This window comes from Alligator mississippiensis, chromosome 11 (genome assembly GCF_030867095.1).
Source record: "Alligator mississippiensis isolate rAllMis1 chromosome 11, rAllMis1, whole genome shotgun sequence".
NCBI lineage: Eukaryota > Metazoa > Chordata > Crocodylia > Alligatoridae > Alligator > Alligator mississippiensis.
In genome coordinates this window covers 64,748,072-64,769,257 of record NC_081834.1, presented here as the reverse complement: position 1 = coordinate 64,769,257, position 21,186 = coordinate 64,748,072, and the positions used below count along the sequence as shown (strand labels likewise).

Genomic DNA, 21,186 nt, shown 5'->3' with positions numbered 1-21,186 from the left:
ACGTCACACCCAGGCCAAGCCCCCTGCACCCTTTTCTCCTCGCTGCCAGAGCGGGGCCGGGGAAGGGGGAACCCCCCCGCCATGCGTACACGTCACCCCCCTACGTCACCCCCACGTGGGATTCCCCGCCCTGAGCTGGGGCTGGGGCTGGCGCCGCGGGCCCCCAGCGGGGGCAGGGCCGGGGCTCAGGGAGCCAGGGGCCGGGGAGGGTGTCGGGCCGTGGGTCCCGGTGCGGGTGCTGGGCTGGGCCTTGGGCTGTGCCTCACGCTGGGGCATTGCCCTGGGTATTGCGGGCTGCGAGTCACAGTGCGGGCACTGCTGGGGGCTGTGGGTCATTGTTCCGGGTACTGGGGGCCGCGGGTCATGGTGGGGCATTGGGTTGGGTGCCAGGGGCTGTGAGGCACGGTGACCCCGGGGTGCTGGGTGGCGTGTCGGGCTGTGCATCACAGCAGGGCGTAGTGCTGGGTATGGGGGTGTCACAGTGTGGGCACTGGGCTGGGTACTGAAGGGCCGTAGCTCACAGTGGGCATTGCGCTGGGGAATGGGCTGTGAGTCACAGTGGGGGGCAGCGGGCTGGGCATTGGGGGTGGTGGGTGGGTGTGTGGGGGCCACCCTGGGCTAGGTATTAGAGGTTGTGGGAGCCCTGGGCTGGTTGTTGGGGGCTGAGGGAGGCACTGGATGTGGGGGAGCCCAGGCTCGGTGTTGGGGTGCCATGGGGCACAGTGGGGGGCACTAGGGGACTGTGGGTCCCCATGGGGGGCACTGGATGGCAAGGCTCAGAGCTGGATAGTGAGGGGCTTTGGGTCATGGGAGGTGACCCCACCGACCCACACCAACCATGGGTGTGGGGGCCGTGGGGTCCCAGCAGGGCAGGGGGGCTTGTGCCCGCTTCTCAACGCACCCTCCCCCCCAGTTCCTTTGCTGCTTCTCTGTGTGTGTGTAGGGGCGGGGGGGAGGGGGGGGCTGCTGCCCGGCTGCCACCGGGCCTCTGAATGGGGCCAGACCACACAGGCTGCCCCCTCCTGCCCCATTGTGCTCCCTGAAAGGGCCCAGGGGATTGTGGGGCAGGGAGGGGGGCAGCAGGGTGGGGGAGGGGCACTGTCTCGGCCTTGGCTTCCCCACCCCGCATCCGCCCCGACCCCCACTCCACGCTCGCACCTGTCATCCAATGGGGGGGGGGGGCTCTCTGCACTTGTGCCCCATCCCCAGCAGCCGGTCAGCTTTTGGGGGTACACCCCGTTACTTATGGGGAATCAGAGACCTGGGTGCCCCCCCAGCCGTCTGTCAGGGCCTATGGAGAAGAGGGGGTCAGAGGGCAGAGGTCAAGGGGGGCTGATAGTGGTAGGGTGCAGGGGTCTCCGCCGGGCGTCGGTGGGGAACGGCGGCTCCCGACGTCCACACTCAATTCTTGGGGCAGACACAAGAATTGCGTTTGGACAATCAGGACCCGGCGCTCACATATGAGGAGGCGTGCATGCACACAAGCACATGCTGCTGTCAGGCCATGCGTGTCGCACAGCATGGGTCCAGGCGGCAGTCTTGCCCACAGAGGGCAAACCCACATGGACACGGCCTGCACATGAGAGAGGAAATGCCGCTAGGCAATGAAACACATGACCCATGCATACACACACATGGCATGGGGAACCACTGCAGGTACACAGGCAAGCCCTGGCATATGCACGTGGATTCACAAATAAGTGAAGTCTTTGCACCGAGTTCAGCCATCCATTGGCTACGTGTGGGGATTGACACGTGTGAACTGGACAACACACATGACCCTGAGTCTGTGGAGTCACGTGTGTGCAGTGCACTCTCCAAAAACATGGCAACTAGTACTAATTTGCGCACACGTAACCTGGCCTGAAGCTCCAGGCATGCACAGGATGGCACGTGCAGAGGACCAAATGATACATGTGAACTTACATGCACTCTCTTTCAGGAAGCATGAACTCACAGCTGCACATGTGGATCCTGAGGCAGGACACACATGGTCACACAGACGTCAATGCCTCCCCCCACTTGCACTCACCTCACTTGTGCACAGATGCTGACTGGAGCCCATGTGAACTCACTGTCCTTGTGAGCTCACACTTGTGACACCTGATGAATGCTCGTGAGAACAAGTGGAAACAAACCAGGACATGTGTGCACATACATATACGCACACATGTGAACTTACAGGTGCATGGGGCCTTGCCACACAGCTCATGTGCACCCAAGTATGTGCATCTTGGAGGACACACTCCCCAACTCACCTGTGGCTTCCGCGCGCACGCACGCATGCATGCACACACGCACACACATATGTCTGCTAGGGACTTGGGACATGAGCTGGGAACAGCACAGAAGAGCTGGGGGCAGGGGTCCTCCGCCTGTCTGCTTCCCCCCCTCCACAACAACCCCCAGGGCAGGGGTTCCCCCCTCCCCATAGAGCAACAGGCTAGATCTGACACACAAACACATGCTAGAACACAGCAGCATGTGGCAACACCTAGGACACCTGACAACACACGCACCCATGCAAAAGAGCAGGCTAAATCGTGTGTGGTAACTCACAGACACATGTGAACACATGCTGACACATGGGATGCCCAACAATGCTAATACATCTGCAAATACTAACATACAGGTACCCACCACCCTGCCACGTGCTCCCTCGCAAGTACCCTACCCCCCACATGCTAACACAGACACCTGCAAACACATATGACACCCCCAACCTCCAGTACGGTGACACATCAGGTGCCCCAACACACCCTACTTCCTGCACACTAACACACAGGATGCCAGCATGACAGCCTAACACACACCCACACGTACGCACCTCCAACACACACCTCCAGTGTTACACACCTGGCACATGCATGAAACTGCAGCCCCCACCTCACAGGCTGACACAGACTGAGCACACAGACGTGCACAGACACATTCAGGGACACGCGTGTGCTGAACCCGCCCCCACCCCCATGCAGCCCATGCCAGCATTGCACCTCCCCCCACACACACAGAGGCAATCGCCTATGGGTTACCCCCAAGAAATGGGGGGGCACAGACATCGGGAGCCGTGGGCAGCGTAGGGCACAAAGAGCTGAGGCCTTGCAGGCATTCTGGTCTGTCTGTCCATCCAAGGCAGATGTGGGGGACAGTTTGACCCCCAGCCCCAAATCACCCCTAAATGCCTTCCTCTGAGGTAAATGGGGGTCTTTCCTGCCCCCTCCAGCCCCCTCACTCATTTCCCACCCCCCAGGCCCCATTTGCCCCCCGTTGAACCTGAGCCCCCCACCCCCAGATCAACCCCTACAGCTCTGTGGCCCCCAGCCCCACTCCCTGACATCCCCAGCGCCCCATCTCCAAAGCCAGATGGAGGGGTGCAGCCCCGGTGGGGGGCCGGGACCCCCGTCTCCAGTCGCTGGGGCCTCCGCGCTCCCTCTGTCCCAGGCGTGTGTGCAGACGGACGGATAGATGGACGGGGGACGTGTCCCGGCCACCCCCACCCTGAGGGGCCGGGCCGCTGGGCCACAATAGCATGGAGGGGGAGGGGCGGGGACCCTCCGCCGGCCTGAATAGGCCTGGGGGCCGCCCCCTCCCCCCCGTGGGGCACCGTGTGTGTCCTTCCCCTCCTCCCTGCCCCACCATGGCTGGGGGGGCCACCCAGGGAGAGGAGGGGGGCTGGGAGGAGAGTGGGGTCCCCTGGACCCTAGAAGCCGGCCCCGATCCTGGCACACGCAAGCACACACGTGTGCGGGGGCCTGCTTGGTTCCAAGGCAGCCAGCGGTGGGTGGGGGGGGGGTGGGTCCCAGTGCCCCCGGCCCCTTTGTGCGCAGCATTGCCCGTTGCCCCGAGAGATGGGGCTGTGAATGGCAGGCATCCCCCCGGCCCCCGCCCCTCTCCCGCTCCCATTATCCTGGCCCCTAATCCCCGGCCCCCCATGAACCCCCCCCTTCCCCAGCTGCCCCTCGCTGCTCATTAATGCGGCCACACGGCTGGGATTTGTCGCTGGGTGACAGCGGGGGCGGGGGGGGTGGGGAAACTGAGGCATGAAGCAGGTTGTGGGGGTGCAAAGGACCAAGACGTCTGAGTTCCCAGTGCTGGAGAAAGAACCCAGGCGTCCAGGGTGGGGGTGGGTCGATGGCGGGGAAGAGAGAGAAAAATTCAGCCTGACGCTGTCTTTCCAGGTGCGATGACCGATTTATTGTAGTGTGATGAGCCAGCAGGGCCCCCAGTGTCCCCTGCCCAGGCTGGGCTTGCGGGGGCAGGGAAGGCGGCTGCAGAGGCACTTGGGAAATGCTGGATGCGCCCCCTCAGCTCCACCGGGGGGGTGGGGGTGGAGGCAGGAGCTCAGAGCAAAGGCTTCTGGGAACTGCTGGACCTCCCAGCAGCAGGACAGGGGGCAGGTCCATCAGAGAAAGAGCCCCCCTGAAACAAGAGAGGGAGTGTGAAGCCCTGGGATGGGGCAGATAGGCCCTGCCCCCCTTTACTGGCTCCCCCCATACCTGTCACCTCCACGCTGGCCCCTGTGATGTAACGACTCTCCTCTGAGGCCAGGAAGGCGCAGACGTCAGCCACCTCTGGGCGGGGAGCAGGGTGGGGGGGTTAGAGGCAGCATCCATACACCAAGGCTGCGCTCACAGTCCCCCCAGTCTGGGTGCACAGCCCCCAGCCCTCACTCACAACCACACATGCCTCTGGCCCAAGCCACAGCCCCTCCCCCCATCCAATATTCCCCAGTGCCCGGCTCCAGGTGCCTCTGACCTTCAGGGTCTCCGAGCCGTCCCATAGGCACCAGCGCTAATAACTGAGGATGGAAAGATGGGAGTCAAAGATATGGGTGCCCCCTTCCCCCCTCCAGGGCACTGCTCACGGCAAAAGAGGGAGGGGGCCTGGGGGTACCTTCTCCATCACTTTGGGGGGCACCTGATCCGTCATGGGGGTGCGGATGAAGCCAGGCAGCACTACGTTGCAGCGGATCCCATACCTGCGCGGTGGGGGGGTATAGTGATGTGGTGGGTCTCACCCCAAGCCTCTCCCCCCACAGCCTAGCTGGGCCATCTGGCCCCCACACCTGGCCAGCTCCTTGGCAGCAGTCTTGGTCAGCCCCTCCACGCCTGCCTTGGACGCCACGTAGTTCACCTGCCCCAGGTTTCCTACCTGCCGGAGAGAGTGGGGTGGAGGGGAGGGAATAGGGTTTGAACCAAGGAACTGCTCAGAGGAAGGTTGCAGCACTGGACATCCATCCTCTCCAGGGCACTGCTGCCAGGAAGCTTGCAGCCCTGCTCTCCCCCCTCACAGCCCAGGGCACTGTCCCAGGGAAGCTCATGGCCCTCACCTTGCCCACGATGCTGCCCAGGTTGATGATGGAGCCACCAAGGGCACCGCTCTGCACCAGTGCCTGCGCCACAGCCTGCATGACCAGGAAGGTGCCCTGGGAAGAGGCGGGGGGGGCATCACTTTGGGATCCCAGCTCCCGTCTCAGCCCCCCGCACAACCATCTGTACCTTGAGGTTGACAGCAATGACTTCATCGAATGCGGCCTCTGTCTGCTTGAGTAGGAACTCGTCCCGGGTGATCCCAGCACAGTTCACGCACACATGGGGCGCGGCCGAGAACCGGGCCTGCCGGATGCCTGGGTCAGGACACCTGGGTTCCCACCAGGCGCTGCTGGGGGTGGGGGGCAGGACAGCCCGAGTCTCTCCCCAGCTCACTATGGGGGAGCTGTAGAGCAGGGAGATGCCTGGGGTCGTTCCCAGGCTAGGGGGAGGAGGCTGGCTAGGCTAGAGGCAGGGAATTAGGATCCTGGACGCCCCAGTTCCTTCCTGGCTCTGAGATGTGAGTGGGGTCTAGTGGTTCCAACGGGAGCCTGAATGCCTAGGTCCCCTGGCTCGGGAAGGGCATTGGGGTGGGTGGGTTAGTGCACGGGGCTGGCAGCCTGGACCCTGCAACTCTGAGGGCATTGGGGTGGGTGGGGTGGGAGCAGAAACCTGGCTCCCTGGCTCCGAGGGCAGCGGGGCAGGTGGGTTGGGAGCAGACGCCTGGTCCCCTGGCTCCGAGGGCAGCGGGGCAGGTGGGTTGGGAGTGTGGATGCCTGGTCCCCTGGCTCCGAGGGCAGCGGGGCGGGTGGGTTGGGAGTGCAGATGCTTGGTCCCCCAGCTCCAAGGGCAGCGGGGTGGGTGGGTTGGGAGCGCGGATGCCTGGTCCTCTGGCTCCAAGGGCAGCGGGGCAGGTGGGTTGGGAGTGCGGATGCCTGGTCCCCCAGCTCCAAGGCCAGCGGGGTGGGTGGGTTGGGAGCACAGATGCCTGGTCCCCCAGCTCCAAGGCCAGCGGGGTGGGTGGGTTGGGAGCACAGATGCTTGGTCCCCCGGCTCCGAGGGCAGCGGGGTGGGTGGGTTGGGAGCGCGGATGCCTGGTCCCCCAGCTCTAAGGGCAGCGGGGCGGGTGGGTTGGGAGCAGACGCCTGGTCCCTTTGCTCCGAGGGCAGGGGAGCAGGTGGGTTGGGAGCACAGATGCTTGGTCCCCCAGCTCCAAGGGCAGCGGGGTGGGTGGGTTGGGAGTGCGGATGCCTGGTCCCCCGGCTCTAAGGGCAGCGGGGTGGGTGGGTTGGGAGCAGACACCTGGGCCCCGGCTCCGAGGGCAGCGGGGTGGGTGGGTTGGGAGCGCGGGTGCCTGGTCCCCCGGCTCCGAGGGCAGCGGGGCGGGTGGTTAGTGCATGGGGCCGGGAGCCCGGACGCGTGGCCCCCCCCGCAGCTCTGGAAAGGCAGTGGGGTGGGCGGGCTGGCGCAGGGACGCCGGGCCCCGGCAGGGTTACCTGGACCTGGGCCAGGAGCTGGCTGACGCTGCGGGCGCAGGCGACGTCGACGCCGAAGGCCTCGTGCTCCTGGCCCGGCTCGGCCCGCGGCAGCCCCCGCGCCGTGTGCGCCGCCGCCGCCTCGTCCCGGTCCGCCACCGCCACGCGCGCGCCCTCGCGGGCCAGGCGGGCGCACACCGACGCGCCGATGCCGCCGCCCCCCCCTGCGCGGACCGGACCGGGCCGGGTCACGGGCTGCGCACAGGGGCGCGCCCCCCCCGCGGCCCTGCCCTCCGCCCGTCGCCCCCCCTCGCCCCGCCCGCCCCGCCGGCACCTGTGACGAGCGCCAGGGCGGCGCGGAGGCGCTGCGGGGCGGCCATGGCGGGGTCGGGCCCGGAAGTGCGGGGCAGCGAGACGGGGCGCCCCGCGCCGGGTCGCTCTGGCTGCCGCTCGCTGCTCGGTCCTCCGCGCTGGCGTGCGGAGCCGCGGGCAGGTCCCCCCGCCCCCCCGCGCCGGACTGGGAGCAGAGCCGGAGCGGATCCTTTAATTCGTTCATTGCTTGATTCGCACAGCGGCCACAGACCCCCCCCTTACAAAAGACGCAATCACGTACAAAACGCGCCCCCACAGCCCCCCCCCGCACACACACCGGGGGGGGGGGTACGGACCCGGGCGCCTGGGTCCACTTGTCCCCTCCCCCACAACCCCCGCCCCCTGGTCCCGAGAGGAAGGCCCCTCCACCCCCAACCCGCTCCGTGGGGGGCAAAGGAGCCTGGCATCACCCCCCCCCCAAGTGCAGTCCTGCTGCCCCCACAGCCCAGCCTAGAAGGGGGCCCCGCTGCCCCCAGGAAGCGCCTGGAGCGTGAGCTGCTTCCTGCCCCGCTAGACAAGGACCCAGGCGAGGTGGGCGCACACACCCTAACCCATGCCGCGCCTGGGTCCACCCCGGCCACAACGGCAGGGCTCTGAGTCATGCAATGCCCCCAGAGCCGCCCCAGCCTGCCCACGGCTCCAGGGCCGCGGGGGTGCACAGCACCTGCTCCGGGTGCCTGGGTCCCTGCCATGCCTCGGTGGGGGAGGGGGGGAGGTGCCCTGTGCCTGGCCCTGCCCCAAGGTCTCTAGCAGACCCCCAATACAGACACCAGTCCTCTACCCTGGGAGGCTTCAGGACAGCTGGGTCCCCTGCCTCACCCTCACTCCCCCCCAGCGCCCCGGCTACTCGTAGTGGGCGATGAGGACCATCATGGCTACACCAGCCACCAGGCCGAGGACCTGCAGCAGGGACTGGAGTGGGGCGGTGTCACGCAGCAGCTCAGGGATGACGGAGACAGTGCCCACGTAGATGAACCCGCCAGCCGTGAAGGGCAGGATCCAGGCCGTGGCTGCCTCCCCGATGCCTTCGGCCAGCAGTGAGCAGGCTGTGCCTGCCAGTGCCCCCAGTGCTGTCACCAGCTGCAGCCTCATGGCCTGTGGGACAGGAGAGTGCTCAGAGATGATGGGGGGGGGGTCTGATAAGGGACCAGGGGGCTGGGGGCAGCCCAGGACATCCCAGGGGGATAGTGGCACATGAGGGGGCAGCAGAGGAGAATGGCAGGGATCCATTGGGAGGGTGGAGGGTTACAGGGGAGAAAGGAACAGGTGGATAGGAATGGAGGGTCCTGGGGATGACCCCTGGGAAATGGGAAGGTCCTCAGGGCATGACCCGTGGGGCTGGGGGTCCTAGGGTTGGAAATGGTGTTAGGGATGTCCCCTAGGGAATTGGGGGTGTTGGGGTTGGGAGGGGTGCTGGGGAAAGTCCTGGGAGAATTCAGAGGGCACGGGGGGATGATGCCCAGGAAGTGGGGAGGGCATGGGGGATGCCCCGTTGGGGATAGGTGATCCTGGAAGCATGAGGAGGCACTGGGAAGTAACCCTTGGGGGGTACCACAGGTGTTGGGGGTGTGACTCTTGGGAACTTCGGAGGTGTTGTGAGATGAGAGAGGTGCTGGGGGTGATGCCTGGGAGATGCGGGAGGGCCTTCAGAGCATGTGGGGAGCACTGGGGAGTGACCCCTAGGGGAACTGGGTGGTTTTAGAGCTGGGAGGAGTGCTGGTGGGTGACCCTTGGGAAATGGGGGGGATCCTGGGGGCATGGAGAAGGTGGCCTTGGAAATGGGGGGGCCTCCTGGGGGATATGGGAGGTTGGGAGAAGTACTGGGAGGTAAATTCTGGGGGATTAAAGGGGTCCTGGGGTGGGGGGGGTACCCCAGGGAAACTGGGGGGTTCCAGACATGGCTGGACATCAGGATGCCCCCTAAGGGACGGAGGTCCTGGAGGGTGACTCCCAGGGGAGGGGGTGGGAAGGGAGTGGGTCCATGTTACCTTGCGCTTGCTGCAGCCAGACTGAACGAGGATGGCGAAGTCCCCGACCTCATGGGGCACCTCGTGCAGCAGAACAGTGAGCGTGGTCACAGCCCCCACGCCGGTGCCCGCCAGAAAGGAGGCCCCGATGGCCAGCCCGTCTGTGAAGTTGTGTGCCAGGTCGGCTGCCAGGTTCAGGTAGCCTGACACCCGCATCGCTGCAGTGGGGGACAGGGGTGGGGGCCAGTGAGAGCGAAGGACTCCCTATCCTGTGCCTCCCCCCTCTAGCCCCGACCTAAATCCCAGCCCCCTTGCCCCCTCTCTCACTGGACTCCAGGGTCCCCGGCTCGCGCTCCTGGCCTCTCTTCCTCTGCACTGCCATGTCGGGGACACCACTCCGGCCGGCCTTCCTCTCCCGCAGCCCTTCGACCCGGGGCCCCTCATCCTCCTCTCCGGAGCTGCTCTTTGCCTTGGGGGCTATGGAGAGACAATGGGGCATGAGATCATGTACACAAGGTTACAGGGACCCCCGCACCACCCCCCGGCCCCATCCCCTCAGGAGCCCCCTCCCCCTCCTCAGGGATTATGTATGACCCCTCTGAGAGCTACCTGCTGGGGACAGGAGCTCCCCAGCCCTTGCTAGCAGGGAGATGAAGGCTCTGCCTCACAGGCTGCGATGGCGGGTCCTAATGAAATTCCCTGAGCCCCAGCAGGGACCAGGAATGTGGCTGGAGGGAGACTGTAGGGGCCCAGGAAGAAGAGGGGTGTTCCTAGACTGCACGTACCGTGGCTTTGCCCATTGTGGCTGTGCCCATGTCCGTGTCCCCCCTTCACGTGTCGCACAAATTTCTCCACCACCAGGAAGGCAACAATCCCGGCCAGCACCCAGATCCCCACTGACATCATCTGCTCATGCTCTGGCCCTGGGGGTGGCAGGACCAGCGCAGGGGGTCAGGGTGTGGCTGCAGCTTAGCCACCCTGTACCCAACATGCTCCCCCCTCCCCTGCTCACCCCCACCTTTACCTTGGTGGGAATGTCCGTGTCCAGGCACCTGTGGGTGGGAGTGGGTGTGGCTGCCCTCTGCGTGGTGGGAATGGGGCACTGGGGAGGGAAGAGGCCAGAGAGATCAGGGATGAAGGCAGGGGCACAGCCCCTGCCCCCTCCCAAGCCAGCCTGGGACTCACCCAGGGCGTGGGGGATGAGGTGCAGGAAGGCATCTCCCAGGAGCCCTCCTGAGGCAAAGCTGAGCAGCAGCTTGAGCAGGGCCTGGTGCTGGGACGTGTTGGACTCCACAGGAATGAGGAAGAGAATGAAGTAAGGGGCAGCGCTGATCAGCAGCGTGGCACCCACGGCCTGGAGAGTGAAAGAGAGGAGAGACGTAGTCAGGCAGCCACTGGAGCCCTGGTGTGCAGCTCATGACGCCTCCATCATGCTATGCAGGAACTTACATGGGTCCACAACTGGACTGGGTCCAGCCGCTCCTGTGGCAGCTGCTGGCTGGGGGAGTCCTCTGCAGGGTGCCTAGCATCAGCCTGCCCAGGGCCATGGAGACCCTCGTGGGCATGACCCAGGTGGATGTCAACGTGCAAGTGATCATGGCCATGGTGCAGGTCATTGTGCGAATGGCCATGGTGAGCATGGCTATGGCCATGGAAGTCCTCGTGCACGTGGCCATGGCCGTGGAAGTCCTCGTGCACGTGGCCATGGCCGTGGAAGTCCTCGTGCACGTGGCCATGGTCATGGAAGTCCTCGTGCACGTGGCTATGGTGAGCGTGGCTGTGCCCGTGGGAGAAGTCTTCATGCGAGTGGCCGTGGTCGGCGTGGCTGTGGCCATGGTCCGGGTGCTTGTGCGAGTGGCCATGGCCATGGTCCTCATGCGAGTGGCCGTGGGCAGCATGGCTGTGCCCGTGGTGCAAGCCCTCGTGCGAGTGGCCATGGAAGTCCTCATGCTGGGAGGCGGTCGGTATCAACACCACGCAGGCCACCATGACTGCGAGTGGGCTGCAGAGTCCTGTTCGGCTCCGCGCTAGGCGAGGGGCTGCCATTGTACTGCCGCTGCTGGGAAGAGGGAGGGGAAATATGCCCCTCGCTGTCAGGCCCATGCTGCCCCCTGCACGTCCCGAGGAGGGAGGGGGTCAGTGCAGGGCCACAGGCTGGGGACGAAGGGATGGGGAAAGATCTGAGGGGAGGTAGAGCAAGATCATAGGGGCAAGGGAGGGGGTCCAGACACCCCCAGCCCAGCTCCAGGGAGGCAAGGGAGACACAACCCTACAGACTCATGGGGGGGGGGGGGCGGGGCGGCAGGATGCAACATAGAGTAGGAAGGAGGGGCCTAGAGTGGTGCCTGCGGAGGCGTTCGCTGAGGGTCACGTGGTTCTGCGCGTCCCAGGGAAAGCGCCACCATGGACTGGGTCATAGAGACGGACGGGAGAGCAGCTAGAGCGTCGCTGGGGGCGCCCGTCTCCTCTTGCCCACGTCCTCACATCCGGCTGGCCCTTCCGGCCCTCGCCACCCAGAGGTTTCTATGGTCCCCGCACCCAGGGCCCTTCTAGCCTCGCGGTCCACGCGCCGCCCCTCGTCTCTGTGGCCACGGGGAAGGAGGCCATGAGCTGCCGCTCCGGCCAGCCTTCGCTCTGTCCCTATGGCCCACAGAAGGGCTCCGCGGCGCTCCTCCGGCGCCGGGCGGCCCCTCTAGCTCCCGCTTGTCTCTATGGGCCCGGCCGTCCACCGCCGCGTGCCCCTGTGGGGCGCCACCCGTGCCGCTCTACGCCCCGGGGGGACCTGGCCCCTCTGCCCCTGCCCGTCTTTGTGCCCTGGGGGTTGCTCACCGTGCCTGGGATCCGCTACCTCAGGCTCGCCCTTACGTGGCACTCAGGCTCCGCCCCGCAGCATCTCGCGGGACCAGCCCTCAGCGTCGGCCCCTCCGACGCGGAAGGCGCTGCCCCTCACAAACATGGCGGCCGCCACAGGCCCGGGAAGCACCCTGTCAAGGCGGGCTTGCCCCTCACAAAAATGGCGGCCGCGCATGACCTAATCTTGCCCTCACCGACATGGCAGCCCTGCAGTGTCCGGGAGCCATCTTTGTGAGGGGCAGGGGAAGGCCGGACTAGCGACCGCCATCTTTGTTGCGGGATGATGAAGTTTCTAACCCCCCTCCCAGCCCAAGAGCGGACAGTCTGGGACGTGCCCGCCCCGGTGACTCACAAGGGGTGTGCACAGGTGCGGGACACCGCGTCCCCACGGTCACGGGAGGACTGTTTGGAATGAACTGTCTCTATGGTGCAGGGGGAGCGGGCGTGGGAGCCTCGTCTCTATGGTGCGTGTGAAGGCGGTTTGGCGGGTCGCGCGCGGGGACCGAGCGGGACGCGCCGTCTCTATGGTGACAGCGAGGGACAGCGGGCCGCGGCGCGGTGCAGGCCGGGACGACGGCGGCCGTGCAGGCGCGCGCGGGGCATGCCGGGCCGGGCCGGGGCGGGCGGCGGCGCGGTGCAGTGTGGGAGTGCGGGTCCCGCGGCGGCGGAGCAGGCCGGAGCCCGGGGGTGCGCGGCCCGGAGCCCCCGGGCGGGGCGGGGCGGGATGGGAGACAGCGACCGCGGTGAGCGCGGGGCTGTTGCCATGGCGACGGGGGGGGGTCACGTGCGGCGGGCGTGGGCGCGAGGGCGGGGTGGGGCGGGGTCGCGGGGTCAGAGGTCACAGCCCCGTGACCCCTCCCCCAGACTGCCGCAGCCCGGACAGCTCGTCGCTCAGCTCGTCGCCGCCGCCCCCGCCGGAGCCCCCGGCCCCGCTGCCGCCCTCCATGATCGGTGCGGCCATGACCTCCGCCCTGGGCTCGCCCGGCGCCAGCCTCGGCTCCCCCTTCCCCGTCATCAGCTCCTCCATGGGCTCCCCCGGCCTGCCCGCCACGCCCGCCGTCGGCTACGGGCCCGTCAGCAGCCCGCAGGTAGGGCCGCGCCGCGCCGCGCCGCCATCACGCGGGTCACCCAGGGGTCGCGGGGGGGTCACGGGGTCACCCAGGGGTGGCCGGACCTCCAAGGGGGCAGGGGGGGGGGGTCGCGGGTCACCCAGGGGTGGCTGGGCCACCAAGGGGTCGCGGGGGAGGGGGGTGGTCTTGGTTGTAGTGAGGGTATGGAGGGGATTTCGGGTGGCCTGAGGGGGTCACCAGGGGGCATCGCAGGTGACCCGAGGGGGTCCTGGTGGCCCGAGGGGGCGCAAAGGCTTTGCGGGGAGTGGGCAGGGCAGGGGCTCCCCCCAGCCTTGGCGGGTGGGCAGGGGATTAGGGGCAGGTGCTCCCCCAGTGCAGCTGGGTGGGGGCGTGTGGCTCGCTCCCCGCACTGATCCCTTCTCCCCTCCCCATAAGCAACTGGTAGACGGGGCACGTTGGGGGGGGCTGAGATTGGCCGCTGCTGGCTTGTGCGGGTGGTCGCCGCTTACCGCGTGCACCTGCCTCGCTGTCGCCAGTGGTGTCTGGATGGGCCCCGCTCGCTGCTTGCCCCCCTCCCCCACTGACGCTGCCATTTACAAATGGTGGTGCCGCCCCCCCCCCCCCAGTCTCAGGAGGCACCAGTTGTTCATGCCTCTCTGCTCTTCCCGGCACAGATCAACTCCACGGTGAACCTGTCAGGGCTGCACTCGGTGAGCAGCTCAGATGACGTGAAGCCGCCGTTGGGCATGCGGGGGGTTCCCTGCCACCCCCACGGTGGCATGATGCCTGGGAAGCGCCTCTGCGCCATCTGTGGGGACAGGTCATCAGGTACAGGGGGTGCAGAGCAGGGCAAGACACCTGGGCCTTACCTTGGGCTCCTGTCTCCTGCTGGGTTACAGTGCTAGGGGGGAGCCTGGATCCCTGGGTTCCTACCTGCTCTGGGGCGCAGCAGGGTCTGGTGGGTTAAAGCAGGGAGAGGCTGCCAGCTTGGATGTCTGGTTCTCCTGTCTCATCTCTGTCACTTAGGGGGATCTGGTGAGTTAAAGTGGGTGAGGGCTGACAGCTAGGATGCCTGGGTTTTGCTCTTCCACCTCTGGGGAGCAGTGGGGTTTGGGGCCGTGAAGAGCCCAGGCACTTGGGTTCTGTCCCAGCTTTGGGGAGAGGGGAGCAGGGGTCTGGGAGCCAGGATGCCTGGGTTTGATCACAGCTCTGAGGAGTGGTGCAGTCTTGGTGGTTGGCCAGACACCAGAAACCTGGGTTCTTCCCTAGCTCTGCTGCATCTGGTGGGTTGTAGGAAGGTGGCACCGGGCCCCAAATGCTGAGTGCTGAATCCCAGGTGCTGAGTTTTCACGCTTGGAGGTCAGGCCCTGGACACCAGGGTCCTTGCTGAGCCCCGCATCTTCTATGCAGGTAAGCACTATGGCGTGTACAGCTGTGAGGGCTGCAAGGGTTTCTTCAAACGGACGATCCGCAAGGACCTGACCTATACGTGCCGGGACAACAAGGACTGCGTGGTGGACAAGCGCCAGCGCAACCGCTGCCAGTACTGCCGCTACCAGAAGTGCTTGGCCACCGGCATGAAGCGCGAAGGTACCTGCCTGGGTACGGGGCTAGGGTCTGGGGCTGGAGCTAGCACTGCTGGGCTACTAGTATGAGGTATGAAGGGTAAAGGTATTATTCTGAGAGCAGGGTTAGCACGTAGGGAGCAGGAAGCATGTGCTACCTTGATTGGGGGTAGGGCTAGAGCCTGGGGGTGGGGCTTGCACTGTGGGACCACTAGCTTGAAGTATGAAGGTACTTGTCTTGGGGCAGGGCTATGGGCTAGGGGGTGTGGCTAGCACTGCCAGACTACTGGCAGGAAGGGTGAAGTCATTTCACCTGTGGTTAAGGCTAGGAGTGCTAGGGGTGTAGCCAACCCTGCTGGGATGGGGCCAGGGCTGATGGGAGCAGAGCAAATGTGCTGGGTGGGTGGGTGGGGCTAGGTCCCAGGGGGTGGGGCCAATGTGCTCCTCCCAGGAGGGCCTGGCTGCTGGAAGAAGGAAGATTCCCATACCCTGGGGCGGGGCTGGGGGCAAAGGGGCAGGGTTAGTGCTGCCAGAGGGGGATGGACCATGGGGTTTGGAGGGCTGTGGCTGACCTGGAGACCGCCCCCCACCCCCCAGCGGTGCAGGAGGAGCGGCAGCGGGGCAAGGAGAAGGAGGGGGACAATGAGCTGGGGGCCAGCGCCAACGAGGAAATGCCAGTGGAGAAGATCCTGGACGCTGAGCTGGCTGTGGAGCAGAAGTCGGACCAAAGCGTGGACGGGTCGGCCAGTGGCGGCAGCTCGGTCAGCAGGGGGAAGGGGCGGGTGAGGAGGGGAGAGGAGGTGTCCTGTGGGGACTGGGAAAGAGTCCTGGGGGGAGAAGAAGGCTGCAGCTCCGTGCTGGGGACGTGGGGGGAGCACGGTGGGGATCCCAGCAGCACCAGCCTCTGATTTTCCCCCCTACCCCGCTCCCCATCCCGATCCTGCAGCCCAATGACCCGGTAACCAACATCTGCCAAGCAGCCGACAAGCAGCTGTTCACGCTGGTGGAATGGGCCAAGCGCATCCCCCACTTCTCTGAGCTGCCCCTGGACGACCAGGTCATCCTGCTGCGGGCCGGTGAGTGTGGGGGGGTGGGGGGGAGGAGGAGGAGGAGTTAGACCTGCTGGCTTGGGGGAAGGGGCGGGGGGCAAGTATAGGGAGGTCAGGGGAGCCAGGATGTCTACCCCTGCCCTGCTGGTTTGGGCTCTGTTTTTTTACTGTGGGAGGGTCTGGAGATGGAAATGATGGAGGGTAGAGGGGGTTGGAGATTGCGGGGGGGCTGGCCCAGTAGTGACCAAGTTCCCCTGGCTTCTGGCAGGCTGGAACGAGCTGCTGATCGCGTCATTCTCGCACCGCTCCATCTCGGTGAAGGACGGCATCCTCCTGGCCACAGGGCTGCACGTGCATCGCAACAGTGCCCACAGCGCCGGTGTCGGTGCCATCTTTGACAGGTGGGGGGCGGGGGGGGCCGAGGGGGCTGGGGAGCCAGCACTGAGCTCCCCTCCCCTCCCCTCCCCCGGCTGGGGCAGGGTGGGGGTTCCAGCCCCCCAGCTGACGGGTTCCCCCCACCCTGTCTCCAGGGTGCTGACGGAGCTGGTGTCCAAAATGCGGGACATGCGCATGGACAAGACGGAGCTGGGCTGTCTGCGCGCCATCATCCTCTTCAACCCAGGTGCGTGGGCAGGGACCAGGCTCAGGCAGGAAAGCAGAGCTGAGCCCTGAGTTAGTGACTCAGAACCGGGGAGCGCCTGGGACCGGCATTGTCCCTGGCACTGCCATTGTCAGGGCTGCACTGTGGCTGCTGGGCGTAGCTGAGGGAGCTGGGGTTTCCTAGGCTGGGAGGCTCTGCCAGAGGGGATTTTCTTTCTCCGGCTGCTATAGGGGTCCAGCAGCGCTGGGTGGTGGCTACAGTTCAGACTGGGGCCAGTGACAGGACTGTCCCAATGCTGCTGGCGGTCACCCCCAAGGGGTCCTGCCTGGAGGGTATTGCACCTTAGCTCAGGGTCAACCTGATGCTGCCTTGGGGTCAGGAGGGAGCTTCCCCTTGCGTTGGGGAGGGGGGCAGAGGTGTTTCTTCCTTTCTGCAGCAGGGTCTGGACTCTGCTTGGCATCTCTGCCTGTGCCTTAACCTCAGGGCCTTGGGCTGAGGTTTGAGGATGCAGCCAGACCAGGACATCTGAGGGGTTGGGCTGGGGCTCGCACACTGCCTCAAGCAAGTGTTTGGTGAGCTGTGACCCCCAGAGCGCCTGGCTTGCTCTGCTTTGAGTCTAACCCAGGGAGACGTTCCCACACGCCCGTCTTCCATCCCAGCCCCTGTGACAGGCTGAGATGTCACAGGCAGGCCCAATTCCGTCCCAGGGACTCTGGCTGGGGGAGAGGGGAGCCAAGGGCCAGGTCGCGGGGCATGCTGTGACCCCCAATATTCTCCTGCAGACGCCAAGGGGCTGTCAAACCCGGGGGAGGTAGAGCTGCTGCGGGAGAAGGTGTATGCATCGCTGGAGTCCTACTGCAAGCAGAAGTACCCGGAACAGCAGGGCAGGTACGGGAGGGTGGGGGGGGGCCTGGGGGTGATGGGGGGGTGGGGGTCGGGGTTGCAGCCCTGGGGGGGTGGGGGCTTGGGACAGGGGAGCTTGGGTGGCTGTCTCATGCCACCCCCGCCCCCCTTGACCCTCCCTGCCCATGGTGCCCCCCAAGGTTTGCCAAGCTGCTGCTGCGGCTGCCAGCCCTGCGCTCCATTGGGCTGAAGTGCCTGGAGCACCTCTTCTTCTTCAAGCTCATCGGGGACACCCCCATCGACACCTTCCTTATGGAGATGCTCGAGGCCCCCCACCAGCTCTCCTGAGCCCCCGCCACCACCACTGGACTCGGAGGGGGGGCCGGAGAGGGTGCTGCACCCCGTCTTCACCCTTCTCCCTATATTGGGGGGGTTGGTATAATAGGGGACCCCCTATGGCTGGTCCTGATGCCCCCCCTCAGCCCCAGGACAGGGGTGTCTCCAGCACAGCAGCCCCCAGGAAGCGGGGGGGGGGTTGGGAGGCCCCCCCCCAGGTCAGAGTGGACCCCTGTGGGGGGGATTTGTCTGGATTTTAACTATATGGGAGGGGAAGGGGGGGGGCGGTTCCTGCCCGTTCCCACCCCCCCCAGCTCCTATCACTGGCCCATGATGGGGGGGAACACCCCTGCCTCCCCAAACCCCGATTCTCAGGCACCTGGTTCGCACTTTGCTCCAGCCCCGGCCCCTCCGCTGACTATGCAGCAGGTACCAGCCCCTCCTCCCCTCTCAACCTACAGGCTCCTCCTAAGGGGGGGCAGCACCCTGGCTTGGCCCCTGCTCCCCCCCCAGCCCCCCTGTCTATGGGGTGGGGCCTTTTTCTGGTTATGGGGTTGGGGGTAGACTTGGGGGGTCACCTCCCTGGAGACGTGGCAGCCTGCCTCCCACTCCTGACGGTTTGTACTGAGTTGCTGCGGGGGGAAAGGGGGGTATCTGGGCCCCACCCCCCTCCCCCAGGTTTTATTTGGGGTTTTATTTTATTTTATTTTATTGGCTTTTATGGACCCCCTACATCCCCCTAGCTTTGGATTTCAGTGATTAAAGTTGCTGCTTCTCAGTCAGCTCTAATGCCTCCCTCTTTGTCTCTCCTAGGCTTGGGGGGGGGCAGGGGATTGGGGGGGATGATGTGGGGGTTTGGATTATGGGGGGGTAGGGATACAGAACATATAGGATATGGGGGGGTTGGGGTGCAGGGGCAGTAGAACATGGGCACTGGGTTATGGGATGTGGGAAACAGGGTTTAGGGGACAGCTTGGGTTATTGGGGTTGTAGGATATGGGATGATAGGAGGTGGGGATTAGGGCACAGGGGCGTATGGGGTGCAGAGGACCTGGGGCCTGGGCGCTATTTGGGGGCTCCTGTGCCTCCCTTCCCGCCCCCCAGAGAGCAGCCCGGGCCTCCAGGCGCGTTCCCCCAGCCGGTGCTGGGCGGAGGGCGGGGCACCGGACCCGCCCCGTGCCCCGAGCTGACCCCGGCGGCGGCGGGGGGGGGGGGGGGGGGGGGGGGCAGGTACAAGGGCCCCTTGTCCACCCCGCGCTCAAAGCCGCCTTGTGCGCACCCGCCGCGCCGGGGCCGCCGCCGAGACCCGCGGGACCAGGATCGGGCCCCGCCGCGGCGCAGCGCCAGGATCGGGGCCGGGCGCGGACACGCGTGGGCGCGGAAACCCGCCGCCCCCCGCTGGGACCCCGACGCGCGGGCCCGCGCCCCCACCGTGCCCCGCATCCTTCCCCCGCGCCCACTCGTGCCCACGGGCGGCCCCGGCCATTACAGCCTGCAATTACCTTCGTCGCCGGGCGGGGCCCACAGTCAGCTAATTACAGAGCCGTAATTGCAGCCCCGCCCCCTCCCCTCCCACGCGTGTCCGGCTCCGCTCCGTGCGGGAGGGGCACATGGGGGCGTCCCCACGCTGCTCCCAGCCTCGCGCACACGCGTGGGAGCCCCGCCCCGCCCCGCCCCGCACGCTTGGTGCCCGCACACGGGAGTGGGGGGAGTTCCTCCCAGACGTGGGCCCACTCGTGCTCTCGAAACCTGGGGCGGGGGGTGTCACATGTGGTGTCTCGGACACGCACCCGCACACCCCCGCGCATGCCCCGCACCCACGCAAGTCCCGCATTTCCACACAGCCACGCACGCACCCCCTACCCTCACGTACACCCCCACATGCACACACCCCGTGCCCCCATAGACACCTCCACACGCACCTCTGCCCCCCCCCACGCACGCACGGGGCCGGGTGCGGTGGCTCCCGCCGGGCAGTGGGTCCGGGGGCGGGGGGCAGAGGTCAGGCTGCCCCCTTCCCCCCAGGGGCGCGGGGGGCGGCCCGGGGGCCGGGTCTGCGGGCCGCAGGGGCGGGAGGGGGCCGGGCCGGGGGGGAGCCAGGCGGGCAGGGGCAGCGGGGCGGGCCGGCCTCCCGCACACCCGCGCCGGCCGCGCCACGCTCTGGACCAGCTGCTCTCGGCTCCGGACCCGGCCCCGCGATGCCGCCGCCGCTGCTGGTCCCGCTGCTGCTGCTGCTCCTGCTCCTGCTCCTGCCCTGCCTCGCCCGGGCCGGTGAGGGGTGCGGGGACGGGCCGGGGGGCCCGGGGCTGGGTGCTGGGGTGCAGCGGGGGGCCCGGGGCTGGCACAACCCCTGCTCTCCAGTGCCCTGGATCAGTGCGGACACACGGTGCTGCCTCGGGATAAGGGGCAACTGGGAGGCTGGTGGGCTATGGACCCCCCCAGCAGCAGCAGGTGTCTGGGACCCCGGAGCTGATGTGGCAGTCGGGAGGGGTCCCTCCTTGCCCTGTCCCCACTCAGGGGTGCTGCACACACAGTGCCCCTTTGTGCACACAGCAGCCCAGTTGTGTGTGCAGGGCGGTGGGGGCAGTCTGTGGCTCCTCCTGCTGCTATTCTTAGCCCCGCGCCCGCCTGGGCTGGGGTGGGGGGGATCCCGCAGGGCTATTTATAACCCAAGGGTGGGGGCTGGGGTGTGGGGGGGGGTGTCCCTGGGGTGCTGGGGCCAGATGGGAGGGTCCCATAGGAAGGGGATGTTGAAGAACATATATGGAACATGCCTGCACATGTGTGCGTACCTGTGACACGTGTGCATGTGTGCATATGCATGTGCCATGGGCATGCCCCAGCCTATACGGGACACATGCATATCTGTGAATACATGTGCATGCCTGCGACACGCAGGTACGTATGGACACGTATTTGTGACAAGTGTGTGTCTACGTGTGTGTACTTGTGACACATGGGTGCATGCGGAGAGATATCTGTGATAAGTGTGCGTGTACCTGTGCGTGCATGTGTGTACAAGTGTCTGTGTGGGTGGTATGGGGGGGCAGACTCTCTGGGGGGCAACGTGAAAAGGGGGGGTCACTGTGTGTATGGCAGGAGGGGATTCCCCCTGGAGGGGGCAGGGGATTCCCCATGACATGGGGGGGATCCCAGAGGGACAGCTGAGGGGGCACAGGGGCAGCCAGGGAGGGCAGCCAGGAGCTGCCCCCCCCAACCCCGGGCAGTGCTGGCGTGGACTCTAATTGCTGCTTGGGTTTCCCGGGGAGCCGCCCTGGGCCTGAAATAGCCTCTGGCCCAGTGGCTCCCAGGGCAGGGAGGGATCTCGGGGGTGGGGATGGCTGCCTAGTGCTCCCCAGGCCCCCTGGGGCTGGGAGGAGACAGTGTCCCTCTGTCTGTCTGTCTGCTGGCTCCATCTGTCTTGTCCCCCCACCCCTCTGCACCTGGGGTCTGTCTGTCTGTCTCCCTTCACCTCCCATCTCTGCCCGCGTCGGTCTGTCTCTCCCAGGTCCCACCTGCTTGGGGAGGGGGCAGGAGGTGCTGGGGGGTCTCCATGCCCAGCCTTGCAGCTTGCAACGCCCAGCCCGGTCCTGTCCGGTCCCAGTCCCCATCTCCAGCTTGGGCCCTGGCAGCCAAGGGCGCTTTCCGCTGCTCCACATTCCTTGGGCTGGGATCAGGGGATCCAGCCTGAGCCACTGCCATCCCATCCCATCCCATCCCATCCCATCCCATCCCCCCAGCGCTCA

At 66.3% G+C, this 21,186-nt stretch overlaps 4 protein-coding genes across 13 annotated transcripts in view; 2 read left to right on the top strand and 2 right to left on the bottom strand.

Annotated features, from left to right (window-relative positions):
* Positions 1–4,171: 4,171 nt before the first annotated feature.
* On the bottom strand, positions 4,172–7,353 carry HSD17B8 (hydroxysteroid 17-beta dehydrogenase 8). 3 transcript variants are annotated; one of them, XM_059715320.1, is made up of 9 exons: positions 7,119–7,353; positions 6,806–7,008; positions 5,499–5,661; positions 5,330–5,425; positions 5,066–5,151; positions 4,894–4,978; positions 4,756–4,798; positions 4,497–4,571; positions 4,172–4,419 (listed from the first exon to the last, which is right to left on the bottom strand). In XM_059715320.1, the coding sequence occupies exons 1-9, from the start codon at positions 7,338–7,340 to the stop codon at positions 4,403–4,405; spliced, it is 990 nt and encodes a 329-aa protein (XP_059571303.1). In that variant the 5' UTR covers positions 7,341–7,353; the 3' UTR covers positions 4,172–4,402. The 3 variants fall into 3 exon arrangements, with proteins under 3 accessions (XP_059571303.1, XP_059571305.1, XP_059571304.1); XM_059715322.1 differs by having other exon boundaries at positions 5,499–5,615; positions 7,119–7,234; XM_059715321.1 differs by lacking the exon at positions 4,756–4,798.
* Positions 7,322–12,061, bottom strand: SLC39A7 (solute carrier family 39 member 7). Its single transcript, XM_006271714.4, has 8 exons — positions 11,953–12,061; positions 10,573–11,182; positions 10,309–10,477; positions 10,148–10,225; positions 9,909–10,046; positions 9,451–9,600; positions 9,145–9,341; positions 7,322–8,251 (listed from the first exon to the last, which is right to left on the bottom strand). Exons 2-8 carry the CDS (start codon positions 11,167–11,169, stop codon positions 8,000–8,002), a joined length of 1,581 nt encoding a protein of 526 aa, XP_006271776.3. The 5' UTR covers positions 11,170–11,182; positions 11,953–12,061; the 3' UTR covers positions 7,322–7,999.
* A 238-nt stretch (positions 12,062–12,299) lies between these two features.
* Positions 12,300–18,222, top strand: RXRB (retinoid X receptor beta). Of its 2 annotated transcripts, none has more exons than XM_059715319.1 (10): positions 12,300–12,440; positions 12,841–13,064; positions 13,721–13,874; positions 14,457–14,636; positions 15,209–15,372; positions 15,558–15,687; positions 15,929–16,061; positions 16,191–16,282; positions 17,044–17,149; positions 17,305–18,222. In XM_059715319.1, exons 1-10 carry the CDS (start codon positions 12,401–12,403, stop codon positions 17,450–17,452), a joined length of 1,371 nt encoding a protein of 456 aa, XP_059571302.1. In that variant the 5' UTR covers positions 12,300–12,400; the 3' UTR covers positions 17,453–18,222. The 2 variants fall into 2 exon arrangements, with proteins under 2 accessions (XP_059571302.1, XP_059571301.1); XM_059715318.1 differs by lacking the exon at positions 12,300–12,440 and adding an exon at positions 12,610–12,719.
* Positions 18,223–19,566: 1,344 nt separating this feature from the next.
* Positions 19,567–21,186, top strand: part of COL11A2 (collagen type XI alpha 2 chain) — a 36,589-nt gene continuing 34,969 nt past the window's right edge. For 5 of the 7 annotated variants that reach the window (XM_019498366.2, XM_019498365.2, XM_014604499.3 and 2 more), the window contains exon 1: positions 19,567–19,711. In XM_019498366.2, the coding sequence (XP_019353911.2) occupies positions 19,639–19,711 (73 nt within the window). In that variant the 5' untranslated portion in view covers positions 19,567–19,638. The remainder of the gene's footprint in view (positions 19,712–21,186) is intronic. The other 2 variants (XM_019498367.2, XM_059715316.1) reach the window with 1 other exon arrangement.